This window comes from Mastacembelus armatus, chromosome 22 (assembly GCF_900324485.2).
Source record: "Mastacembelus armatus chromosome 22, fMasArm1.2, whole genome shotgun sequence".
Classification (NCBI taxonomy): domain Eukaryota; kingdom Metazoa; phylum Chordata; class Actinopteri; order Synbranchiformes; family Mastacembelidae; genus Mastacembelus; species Mastacembelus armatus.
The window spans coordinates 5,645,439-5,659,268 of NC_046654.1; the positions used below are offsets into that span (position 1 = coordinate 5,645,439).

At 40.3% G+C, this 13,830-nt stretch overlaps 2 protein-coding genes across 4 annotated transcripts in view; one reads left to right on the forward strand and one right to left on the reverse strand.

Annotated features, from left to right (window-relative positions):
• The first annotated feature begins 2,734 nt into the window (after positions 1–2,734).
• On the forward strand, positions 2,735–4,126 carry ghsra (growth hormone secretagogue receptor a). The gene is made up of 2 exons (XM_026305058.1): positions 2,735–3,601; positions 3,813–4,126. Exons 1-2 carry the CDS (start codon positions 2,761–2,763, stop codon positions 4,124–4,126), a joined length of 1,155 nt encoding a protein of 384 aa, XP_026160843.1. The 5' UTR covers positions 2,735–2,760.
• A 3,531-nt stretch (positions 4,127–7,657) lies between these two features.
• The window catches only part of fndc3ba (fibronectin type III domain containing 3Ba), an 83,834-nt gene continuing 77,661 nt past the window's right edge, over positions 7,658–13,830 (reverse strand). For 2 of the 3 annotated variants that reach the window (XM_026302969.1, XM_026302960.1), the window contains exons 26-27: positions 13,573–13,700; positions 12,094–12,405 (exon numbers count right to left, since the gene is read on the reverse strand). In XM_026302969.1, coding sequence (XP_026158754.1) covers positions 12,094–12,405; positions 13,573–13,700 — 440 coding nt within the window. Of the gene's footprint in view, positions 12,406–13,572; positions 13,701–13,830 lie in introns of all 3 variants that reach the window. The other variant, XM_026302952.1, reaches the window with a different exon arrangement.

A 13,830-nucleotide genomic window follows, 5' to 3' on the forward strand; every position in this document is an offset into this window, starting at 1 on the left:
GTACACAACACGTGGCAACAAAATGATAAAAGGATCAAAGAGACGTGGGATCTATGAGGGACATCTGTTTCATATACACACAGTTATATAAGTTATACAGTTACATAACCATAAAAATACCAGAAAGAAACATTCCCAACACTAAAACAAAGCCATGACATTTCAGTAAAGATACATAATGCTGCTATATCCTCGTATTGCCCCAGAGAAAGCACAATTTGGGCATTTTGTCTGTGTGAACTGTTCTAGTAGCAAATTGTTGTTTGACTATTATTATTATCACAGTGGTTATGAGCACATGTACAAGTAGTTTACACAACAGAAATGACAGTAGATAGGTTCAGGTGCTAAAAATTAAACAAGGCCCAATACACACTAACATGTACAAACACACAAGCATACACATATACTGTACACACCATACAGACGGTTACATACCAGATGTGACGTTAAGGTCTCAGAGGTTGTGAACACAACTGTTGTGACAAGTGGCCTGCATGTGTCCTCCCCACCTGATCGCCCTCGCTCTCTTTTCCACTATTCATTAATCTGTATCTCACGCCCTCTCTCTCACTCCCATCATGATTCAGTGGTCATAAACACAGTGGCATCTGCTGGCAAACACAGCACAAAGGGCAGAGAGATAACAGTATTTGAAGAACGAGGATCACATCCACAGAGAAAAAAATTAGTACCATAGGTTTCCTTGGCTCTGATTGTGAGGAGATCCACGCTTATTGTTTTAATTGCTAATTTGCTCCACCATTAAAAAAAAAAGACCTTCAAGCTTTGTACTAAGTCCTAAATACTTAAACAGTATAATTCTGTGAAAGTTGACTGTGGTTAAAACAGGATTTCTGCCAGTCATAACAAAGTTAAGACCAGAATCGACCTTACAAAATATTACTTTGACATATAAAAAATATTATACAAAATGCAGAACTTTAGGGAGGGCAAGTAAAAACTACATTCAGCACCTGCACAGCTCCGGATAGTTAAGAAAAGCTACTGAAACAGCCTTTGGCAAACATTTAGCAAACATCTGAGCAAACGGTAACAAATATTGTAAATAAGGCAGCAGTTCAATCTAATGGAGGAAACCTGCTAAATGGTAGTAGGCTCTTGTCTCTGCAGCCTCTGACTATCCTGAAACTCATATGATTCAATAACAAGAAACAAAACCATATTTTGTTTGCACTTTTAATTTGAGAATGTCCATGTGACAATGATTAATAATCACCCAAGAAGTCAGAGGATTAGGGTTTTACAACTTATATGTTTTAACTTCAAATCCTTTGTCCTCGGCTGAGGGTTTCTGTACTTTCTATTTAAAACAGGAACCATTTACACTCATAAAAGCGTCATCATGGCCCCTGTGCTCATCCTACAGAGGCCATTAAGTAAATCTGGGCTTTACACTGACAATAATGCAGTTTTATTGTGGATTTTTTTTTTTACTTTTCCTTTCTGATAAAACTGTATTGTCAAAATCTTAACACCAAATGATCGTTTATAAAACAGTAAGGCCACTGATGTTTTAAAGAGCAAAAGCCAGATAGGACCTTGTCATTTTCTGCTAGTGGCTAAATTGATGCCTTTGGTAAGAATTAACCTCGAGTCTTCACTGCCCTGAGCACCTGTAGGTGGCGTTGCAGCATTGACTCACTATAGCCCCCCACCAGCATTACCAACTAACACCACACACACACACACACACACACACACAGCACCCTCCATGTTTTGCGCACTGGGATGCAGGATTCACACACTGGACATGCACCAAAACTAGAGGAGCAGATGTGAAGAGCCTGAGAGAATCTCTCTGTCATAGCAGCTGCTGCATTTTACTAAAATCCTCTGAAGTCTTATTTCTGAAAATGCGCCGTTCCTTCGTGGTTTTTGTGACTTTTATCAAACTGTCTCCGTTCCGTGACACATTATTTGTTTTCACCGTTGTTGTTGTTTATCCGTTTGTGTTTGGCTGACTTTGAACTCCGGTGTCCTTTACAGGACATATGTTCACCGCTGCTGCCGCATTATTACGATCCTGCCTCTGACTCACCATCACATGCGACCGGTGCAACTAATCTCCTGTTACACTGTTTTGTTTTTGTCTGACGCGCAAACGCAGGGACGCGCTACTCTTTGGGTCTCTCTGGCGCATAAAGGAGCATCATATTTCATGTTTATCTGCCGGCGACTATCACGTATCTTCAAATTAGATTTTTTTTCTCTTCACCTTTAGATAATAAATGTGTGTGCTGTGGTTTTCTGCTGCATCTGATTTGATTGGAATACACCTCTTACAAATATCAAGGCATGTGACTTGCTTTGTAACTAGTTTTCTTTTTACAAGTACTTTGAGCACCAAACACTGTTGGGCCTCTTCAGAATGCGTGTTATCGGTAAGGTGGATAATGTGGACCGACCTAAAATAGCCCGTTTGTGTCATATTCTGGAGTTCTACCCCTTAACTGAAGAATTTCAGACGTTCTTTGTGAGCTCAGAATTTTGATTGAGACTTTTTTTCACCTTGACAGTGAGTTGGGGTTACACAAGTTTGTTTGCAACCCGCGCAAGACCATTGGTTTTACGCACGTGTCCCAGTCTCGACTACGCTGCACCGTTAGATCCTCAACTCAGACAGCGATGATGGCAGGAGGAAACGGCAGCGCCAAGGGGCTTGAGGAGTCCCAAACCACGGGTGCCTTTAACAGTCAGGGCCAGGCGCGGCCCAGTGAATAACCGCGCGGTGACAGCATGCCCTCTTGGCCCAATCACTCGGAGTGCCTCTCCCATAACTGCAGCTGGGATGAGACCAACAACGCCACAAGGAACGATGACCCTGTTCTGCCTCCCCTCAATTACTACTCGATCCCTCTCCTCACGGCCATCACAATCGCCTGCACGCTGCTGTTTCTGGTCGGGGTGGCCGGGAACGTCATGACCATTTTGGTGGTCAGCAAGTACCGGGACATGCGCACCACAACCAACCTCTACCTGTGTAGCATGGCTGTATCCGACCTACTCATTTTTCTCTGTATGCCACTGGACCTCTACCGTATGTGGCGGTACAGGCCCTGGCGCTTTGGAGCAGCACTCTGTAAGCTCTTTCAGTTCGTGTCAGAATCATGCACCTATTCTACCATCCTGAGCATCACCGCGCTGTCAGTGGAGCGGTATTTGGCGATCTGCTTCCCACTACGCGCCAAAGCCCTGGTTACCAAAAGGCGGGTGCGTGCCCTCATTCTTTTACTGTGGACAGTGTCTTTGTTGAGCGCCGGACCTGTGTTTGTCATGGTGGGAGTGGAGCAGGACAGCATGGGACCACCGAATTTCAGTTTAGGAATGAATGAGACTGGCTTCTCTTTGGTGGTCGGGGACACCCGGGAGTGTAAGATGACCCACTATGCCGTGGAGTCAGGTTTGATGGGGGCCATGGTGTGGTTGAGTTCTGTTTTCTTCTTCATGCCGGTGTTCTGTCTCACGGTGCTCTACAGCCTCATAGGTCGTCGGCTGTGGCAGAGACACCGAGAAACAAACATCAGCTCCCGTGTGGCTCACAGGGACAAAAGCAACAGACAGACCATCAAGATGCTGGGTAAGTCTGTAGAGCGCGCAAATTACGCACAATGTGGTTCAAGCTTGACAAGTCAACACATAGTTTTAACTTTAGCGTTTCTGGTACAGCCATACAAAAATTCCTGCAGAGAAAAGTTTACATCTAGAACTTCCATGTCCACCCTTCCCCTCCCCCTTTCCTCCTCCTCCACCTCCTCACTTCTTTTCCCCTCTTCCTCCTCTTTCTCTAGTGGTGGTGGTGTTGGCTTTTGTCCTGTGCTGGTTACCGTTCCACGTTGGTCGCTACCTGCAGTTCCGCTCTCTGGACGCTCCATCCCCGCTGCTGTCGTTGTTATCAGAGTACTGCAGCCTGGTGTCGGTGGTTCTCTTCTACCTGAGTGCCGCCATCAACCCCATCCTCTATAACACTATGTCCTGGAAGTACCGGGGCGCAGCAGCGCGTCTCTTCGGCCTGACGGACAGTCAGCCCCCACGGGGCCGCACTGCCAGCAGCATGAAGGGAGACGGCTCAAACGGCTGGACTGAGTCTACAGTCAGCTTCTAAACGTATGACATAGAAGTATTTGATATCATTTTAAAGATATTTGTAACAAGTTGAAAATACTGACCTTAAAGAGATTATTTTTGTCCTGTTCAGGAAAAACCTCTCCGTACGTGTGAGCGCAACACGTGCCTTTCTTTGAGTCAGGATGACAGAAACACAAAAGCTTCAAGCTTCTATTCATTTTCTCAACATGCATCAATATAACTTCGATTTTTGTTTAAATACCTATTTTTCTGTTGAGATACCACAGCAAGTGTTGTACTTTTCATAGAACACAGCAACATATGAAAAGCATGGTGGAGTGCAAAATACACCCTGGCCTGAAGTATATTGATCCAAACGTGAACAATATATAGTAGGAGTGCCCATACAAATATACCCAGACAGGTAGAAATGCCATGGACATTTACAGTTGCCTTATATTGTATTCATATTCTGGATGACAAAAAGCACTGTAGACCTTGTGGCACTGCTCTGTACTCCTGTAGAGAGGGGCAGAGGTGCCGTGTTAAATGTGTGTGAGTGTGTGTGTTCGCCTGAATGAGACAGTGTAGGCTATGTGTGTGTATGCATTGTGTGCTAGGTGTCATGCTTTTGAGTGTGATTCATGAAATCAGCTGATGTGAGTGTGAAGATCTAAACCTACTGTTATCATTTTTTGATAGAGCCCTGTATCTTGGAAATTCAAGTCCATGCTGTTTTTATGCTGCCAACAAGAGTCAGTGGGGTTAGTGGACAGTACCTGAAATAGAGAATGTATATTCCTGCATAGTTATGTTCTGCACAGCAGTGGTTAATTTTTACTGACTAAAGAGACAGTATACACAATATAAACAATACAAGAATCAGTCTCTAATTCATGAGATTATTGTTCATTTTTGACAAATGCTCAACATTATTCAAGATACAAGTCTCTTGCTGGTTAAAATAAATCCTCTGAGAAAAACAAGTAATGCACATGGAGAGGCTCTGAGAAGGCGTCACTACATTTTAGTGATCAGAGACCATGCAGTGATTCTTTGAACTGTCAGTTTAGTGCATAAAAAGACACTTGGTGTTGCTGTAACAATAACATATCAGTGGCCATAAATGCCTCAGCTTTCTGAGTCTGGTGAGCTGTGCACTATTGACAAATTGTTGGTTTTCTAACATCATCTACATGTTTCAGCCATTTAAGTTTCACAGATGTAAGTTTCCTTGAAGCAGCATACAGTATGTGGTCTTTTCTGTTTATTGCAGCTTCCTGGGGACAATGTGGTGATTTGTGGATCCAGTCGTAAAAAATCATTTTGCAGGTTTATTTATCTGACTTGACAAGAGATGAAGCAATGTTTATCTTTGGTAACTAATGTAAACATGTGGGACGTTTTCATTTCTCATGATTCACACCTTCACAAAAGTAAAGAAGCAGTGAACTCGGCATGTTTGTTGCCCTGTGGATCAGTGTTCTTCGATATGAATCGTTCCTTACTGCCAAAACCGTTCAGTGTCAACAGGCACAGTGACTTCAGTGGTTAAATCAGATATGCACAGTGTAAGTTATGTGTTTCATGTATATCTTGTTGAAAAAACAGAGCATGGTGAGACTGCATGGGTGCCCAGTTTCCATTTACATGGGCGACTATACAGTGCATGTTGGGGTCTGAACTGAAATAGAAACATTCTAAATGTGCCAAAGGTGCCACCCTTGACATAATGTCACAACAAACAAACAAGAAGTTTCTCAAACTGCTTTAACTTTATGTATAAGGTGATGGAACTAATAAAAAAAGTCAATTAATTTTGTAAAGTGTCTCAAAGACCCTGTCAACAAAAGGGGATCAGTTAACTGCCTATAAGTGGTGATGTTTTGCTGGCTTTGAACTGTAAATAGACGCTTTCTAATGCTAAAAACTCAGTGCTGTACAATCAGATGGTTTCAGCAGTCCAGTTTACCACAGCAGCTTCCCCCAATCGGCAATGGATTTGAAAACAAGGCCTACTGGCTCTGAAGAATGTATCTGTCTGTACATGCTGATGTTATGACATGGTGTTTATTAAAATACAGGTTGTACAGTACAGTGAGTAAATACTAAACATGGATTCATATTTTCTTTTTTGAAAATGTGTGAATATCTTCTGTTTGGTAATGTATCTGTTAATGATAATGTCTTGTAAAAGTGAAAAAAAAATCACCTCTTCTTTGCTTTTTTATGTAAAGAATATTTGTACTCATCATGCAAGGTCTACATATGGCAAATAAATTGCAAAGGCTTCACAAACTACCAAACCACTTACTACTACCACTACTACCCAACTTACTATACGACTTACACCAAACATCAGTGAAATACAGCCTGCACCACTTGGAGTGGTCTGAGACACATAACATACCTTGACAGAACATGTAATCTCTTCACCATCTGAATGCTGCTATACCACAGTATGTATCATCAGTCTCAGCAGGGTGTAACACCAGTTAGTAGATTGTAAGCTTAACACAGCCACAGTAGCAGTCTATCACTAGGCAGCTTTAAAGTCACCAGACCGCCTCTGTGAAGCAACACTCAAAGCACTGCTCAGTCACTTCTAATATGACTTGATCAAAACAGCTGGAGTCTCTTCAGACCTTTCCAAGAACATGATGTTCAGCTGATGGTTTGACCATTTCTATAGGAAAGTGATGAAGACTGAAAAAAGGGAATCTGAGTTTGCTTGGCACCGTATGAGCACCATAAATAATGACAGAGACAGCAAATGAATCAAATAAAAGCTGGATTGGTAACTCATAGACCATTAGTGAGTGGATGTTAAGGGAGGCGGAGAAGAGACATAAAAGAGAGGTCCCCTATTCAAAAATGTGCAGTGAAAACAGAGTCAGAAATCATGATAGTTTATTTAGATATGGACTGTGCAAAAGAGAGGGAATAAATTACAAAGAGGAGGAGGGATTGTAAGCGAGTTCACATCTGCATCCATCTATATCACAGTGTGCCTAAACATGCAGTGGTCCTCACTATCGAGTGGAGGGAGACAGGGTGTGCAGTTCAGCAGCTATCTGGCTAAACAGTGTAGACGTTAGTAAATCACACACAGACACACTTTCACACACATATGTCAAGTCACTTGAAACTTTATGTAACAGTCTGTAACTACATAAATGAGTCTCAGCAAGATTTAAAAGGTCGCCTGGGACAGTCACTAGTTTTGAAACATTATTCAGATTGTTAATCAGAATTGACACCCTAATATTACAAATATTAATTATTACCCAACTTTACAACAGGAAAGGCATCTCTGATAAGGGAGGTCATCATTTTTTAATTAAATCTGGAAGATAAAACTATACTAAAAAATATTACACCTGAGTAAAAGTCAGGGAAACTATTTTTGCATTGACAGTCACTACATTGCTAGTTATGCCCATTTGGTGATCAAGTGATGCATCTAAAATGTTTATCTATACACCTATAGAGTGTCTGCATGCATAAAGAGCAGAGTACATAAGTGTTAATGTAAATGAGATTTACAATAAAACATCTGCAATCAAAATCAGAAAAAAATTAAAACATTTATTGGGCATAAATATATTATATATACGCTACCAATACCAGTTACATCGTCTTACATACATAGGGTGGTATTTGCAAAAATCTATACATTAAAATTGATATGGCAGTTTCTTTTATATAATGCTTATGAAATACGTTGAAATAACATTTACAATACAAGAAGAAATGCATGATTTTCTTTTTTTTTTTTTCAATTCGTAGACTATGACATTGGAATGTTGATTTTTTTAAATTGTGAGGTAAAAATATGTATCTTTTTTTGTCTTGCTTAAAAAATAGTTAAATACCTGTGAGTCTCTGTACGTTTGTCAAATTGCCAATCTCTCAGTCAAAATCTCTACTTGCTGTAAAACGTACAAAACATAATCAAGAAAAAAAAATCAAAAGAAAAAAGAAACTGATCAGAAGGCACAGACGTGGGGTTGCTGGGCAAGAAATTGTCTATAAATTGTCTCCCATTCTTGAGACAATAAATTATCCCATTCTTGATATACCCACCAAACATGCAGGACCTGCATGGTGGGAAGGGTGGTTGGGGGTCTATAAAACATATAAAACAAATGTATTTGAAAAAAAATTTCAAAAACAAACAAACAAACAAAAAAAAAAAAAACAATAAAGCACCTAACGGGAGTACCCTGCCCACAAAACATAGCCTTTCAGTTAACATTTTGTTAACATCCGACTATCCAACACTAACATAACTGGCCTGAGTTTGGCCAAACACAAAGTCAACCTCTGCTCTCCCATTGGGGCATCAAGGTTTGAAAAGAGGGTAAAGGGGCTGTGGATGGGAAATACAACATCAAGGGTTTAAGGACAAGACACCTCACACATCCCCTGTCGACTACAATGCAACAGGTTAGGTAAACACACCATGAGCACGTCTGAGAAAAGGCACCATACTCCCTTTGAACTGTACTTCCTTTGCTGCTGTAGGTTGCGTTGTGCAGAGAGCAGGGTGCCTGCTGAGAAGCACAGAATCATGCTCCAGTAATGCCAGTGTCACAGTGACGCCAACGACAGAATAATGCCAATGAATGTAACAGACTGTGTTGGCAGTAGTGTTCGGATGGGCTGCATGTCTCTTGCTCATATTAACCTCATCAAGACTAATGCTCAGCATAAAAAAGTGCTTCAACTCTTCTTAGTCATAATGTATTTACCATCTCATTCTATAGCTCTATAGATACTCTGTATATCATCTCTTAGCAAAATACTGGATACAAAATACTCACTACCGCTATACCAGCACTAGCTTGAACAAGGGATCATCAATATTATTATTGTCATTATCTGACTTAAATCATCGTATGATTGTTTTTGCCTTTTTTTTTTTTTTTTTTTTTAAACTTTTCAGTCTGAAATCAGGTTGTGTTAAAAACTCTCTTCTGAAAGGGGCTAGACATTTCAAAATGGCACATTTTCTTTACAGAACAAAATAATAAAAGGTAATATGAAAAAAAAGCATAATCACAGATCAAGTTAATGTTTTTCCTTTCAAGAGAATAATAAAAACAATAGCAATCGTAATCCTGTGTTGTTACAGAAGAACATCACAGAACCCTTTAGACAACTGCAAACGCAACATCTAGTGGACATGAGAAACCTGCACTTTGGCAATAAAACAGTAAAAATATATCAGAAGCTTCATTATAACACTAATCAGAAAAGACGCCAAAGGCAGCAACATTTATCCCAATACAGGTGACTTGAACTGAGCCTAATGTCTGGCTTTGCTACATGACTAAGCATTACAAGAACTGCTCGGCTGTGCACGACCGAAACAGGAGATGAAAAAAACAAAATACATAGGCATTTGATTACATATTTGAAATGGCAATGATAACTGCATGGACAGATGAGCTACAGGTTCCCAACAGCTGTAAGAGAAATACTTAAAGGGTTACTGAGATAAGGAATGCTGGCCTTAATCATACAATCTAACATAACAACCATTAAAAAAAAAAATCATGCTACAAGGAAAAAAAATTAGTATATAACTACACTTGTCTCTTAATCTTTTAACAATAAATAAATGAAGATTGCACTGTAATTGGCATGTAAAGTACTGTATGCAAATATATAGTATAAATAAAACCTAGAAAAGAACTCTACCTTAACTTTATCATCAACTTTGGCAAAGATATTTTGAGCTAGTAAACCACTTTGCTTACTGACACATACAGGAGCAAGGCACAGCATAGACAGAGGATAAGATACAGCATCAAAAATGAAAGAAGAGGGAGGAAGACAGAGAGAAACAAAGTAAAGAGAGGCTAACATTATGATGATGGTGATGATGATGATGATGATGATGATGACAGCGATAGGGATGATAGGATTAGATCTCCCCTCTGTAAGGCCTTATCCCTGAGGTACGTTACAGGCTGCCAATCAGAGCTGATCATTACCCCCTTCCACCCCACCAACACACACACACACACACATACACACTCACACACAATCCTTCTTCCCTTACCACCCACCCAATAAAAGAGGACATGTGGCACAGTAATCATGTCGGTTAGGTGACTTCTTTGGATAATGAGGGTATGTACTGGGTTGTACCTTGGCCTTGATTTTTAGGTTGGGGTAAAAAGGATTGAGGATTCATGGGGGGAGGTCATTGGGTGTTATGTGTGTCAGAATGCCCTGTTCTGTTGAGTTGTGTTCTGTCAAAGGCTTGTTTGGTTAGTGAACATTAGTTCATGTCGGCAGAGAACATGTCCATCTGAGGAGAAACCACAGACTTGCTACTGCTCTGATTACATGTCAATAAAGCACCTTTTAATAGAGAGAGCTAGAGGGAGAGAGAGAAAGAAAATAAGAGAGAGTGGTGAATGGGCAGAAAGATAGGATAGATCGAAAGCAGGAAAAAAGCAGCCAGAGCAAAAGGTAATTACAGATAATTATGGGGAGGAAAGGCAAAAAGAGAAGAGTCCTCAAATGTATCGATTCACCCACTAGCTAGAAGGAAAAACTACAGCTTCAGCACTGCTCTGGCTGGTGCATGGCTAAATTTCAAGGGGGTAAAGCCCAAGCTAACTCCTAATGGCTTTCCTGGTAAACACACACAGCTCTGAGAAAGGTGACTAGCTGGCAGACTGTTAGCACCTCTGGGTCTGTGACACTATGGGCATATCACTACTAAAGCTACAGATAAATAGGCTGGTACAATGGTATTTGAGATGGTAGCATATGGAAGGACTGACCGAGGGGCAATCGCATGCTCAGCCCAGCCCTTTCCTGGTAAGTTGCAGCAAATCACGATCCAAGCCTGGCTCCCTGACTGCTAAAGCCAGTTTATGCCCAGTATTTAAATGGGTTCATATTCTGATCCAAGACCAGTGTTTCAGGGCTCATTCAGCTAGATACAGGAGCCGCTGAACTGACCTCAGAGCTGCTGTTGTGAGCACCTATAGTCGATTCCTCCCCCTTCACACTGTATTTCAGACCTTACATTACCATCACTTATATTACATCATTTCTATAGCATCATAGATATTTGTTATAATATATTGTATGTATATATATTAGATTACTGGTTTTCAATTCTTTCTTAGATATAATAAAATCACAGGATAGCAGCATCTTACACCACACATGGATTGCATCACTTTGGTAAATGAATGAGTGAGTGATTGAATGTTAAAAGCTGAGCAGATATGTGATTGACTTCTTAGGAGAAAATGTGTGTTTCTCATTGTCATTGCACGTGTGTAATTGTACATTTGTGCATGTATATATACATAAATCTGCACGTGTGTGTGTGTCTTTGTCAGTCTGTAGAACAGGCGCAGATTGCATGAACTGACCGACAGCCTGTAGAGTAACAAACTGAATAATAAGGTATGAACGGCAAAGCTTTTAAGGCCTACGTTGGAATATGGCTGAATGAATAAAGTCTGTAGCAAAAAAAATAAAAAAAATAAACATCAAAAAAACAAAAAAAAGTAAGGCAATGACTGTCAAGAAATATACACGTTCTCTAATTGAATATGTTTTAAAAAGATACAAAATAAAAACATGCAAATCCATTGAGCATCTGCTTTGCTCACAGCTATTTTAAGGCTTGATTATCAGTTTTCTTTCCCATCCGAGGTACAGCTAGGACAAAGCTTCCCTCGACAGAAATCCTTAACAAATGAGACAGACAGTGACACAAAGACAACAGAGACATACAGAGAAATAAGACCATACTGACTGAAGGCAGTGGACAACAGAAACAAGGTGAGGAACGCCTGAATCGATATGTTGACTAAAAAAAAAAAAAAAAAACAAAACATACATAGCCTTAGAAGTACATCTCAAGTGTTTGTTTTGATTTCATTCGGTTCTTTCATAGACTTTTTTTTTTTTTTACAGTTTCTCTGTGATTTTGCTTTCTCTTTCTATCCTATAGTTAAGCTTCCCTCACTTCATGAAGAAGTACTGTAGCAAGCAGGCCATGAGGATGGAGAAGCCTGCGAACACGCACACAATCAGAGCTGCGAAGCGCTCATCATTTGAGATCAGCCCCACCCCTTTGCCCGTTTCCATCGCACACAACTCTCCCGATGACGCTGTCTCCTGGCGACGCAGCGTGAACAAGGAGGAGGGGCTCAGTGGTCCGCACAGTTCCTGGCATGTATCCTGGCAACGGCGACAGGCACCCACGCGGAAACGATAGTCTGTGTTGCCCTGGAGACCAGAGATTTGGAACACACCCTCTTCTCCCTTAAAAACCTACAAAGGGGAGGGCAGACAAAATAAAGTTTTACAGGCAGGTTTTTAGTGGGCGCACGTAAATGTAAGCCTGTTAACACTGAATTTTTATTCAACTTTACACAATGCCAGCTAATTTAAACTGATAAGATGCTCACGAGTGAAATCAGTTGCTATAGTGGTTTCTTGTAACAGCCAATGTTATTCTTCCTGGAGTCACAGCTTATCATTGCTTTTTTTCATAGTGTGGGTATTGTGAAGTGATCAGCAGGTGCTTTTATGAAGATAAGTGGCTTCAGTCAAATTTTGATAATATAGAACTGGCAAGACCTCATTGCCACCCTGCTGTGTAATTGACTCATCTTCCATTGTACCCATGGTTCTGAGAGCTGGGTGTAAGTTATGTCCAGGAAATGGGATATAGTTTCAGGTTTAAGGCTATACAAATAAACCTGACTTTAAAATCACTTTACTATAAAAATAATTGAAGCTTGTATATTTAATTTAATATTAGTTAAATACTCTGTCAGGTGACAAAAAAGGCAGTTTTATATCCCATAACAGGCAGTGTCCCTGTTGAAATGTCCTTGGAAAGGACAGTGAACCCCTGTTTATTCATTTCTTCCAGATAACGCCTGAGACTGGCTCGTAAAACAACATGTATTTTATAATGCAATGACAGATCAAGGATGCAGTTTCAATTTTAATCTTTTGGACAGGTCAACACAGTTAACTTTATTTTAAGGCACAGGGTGGACTGTAAATATGTGTTTTTTTGTGTGTTTTACAGAAAGGTGTAATGATTTTTAGATCTAGTATCCAGAACATTCTATTTCTCTTTTTCATGAATTAAATGGACAGTTTGTTACATTGCATTGTTACACTGCAAGCACACACACCAAAAAAAAAAAGACAAATATGCAGAGGGAATATCTGAAACATCTGAAAACAGCATCAGATCTGATGTGTGTGTATGTACAGTGAGTAAAAACATAAAAATTTACAATATAAAACAATTTACAATTTACAATTTACATTTCCACAAAAACAAGAATGAGCCAAATAACCGAAGTGTGTCAGAGCGACACCAGAGCTTTCAACACTATCCTCATATTACATGTATGTACGTATGTGTATATGTGTGTGTGTGTGTGTGTGTGTGTGCGTGTGTGTGTTTGAGAGATGAACCTGTTTGTATTCTGACTCGCGTCCCACCAACACCTGGAGCACGTAACTCACAGGATCCCCTCTCATTGGTGGGATAGTTTCCCATGTGATCTCACACATGTTCCCCTCCAGCTGGTGCACTCTGGGAGCTGTTGGGTAAAAATGGCATCAAAACATGGTATCAATTACATGGCAGGATTTTATATTTGGAAAGGTTAGGAAGGAAATACTATTGTGAAAATGGTACTCCCAATAACAATAACAGTTCGATTTGCTAAC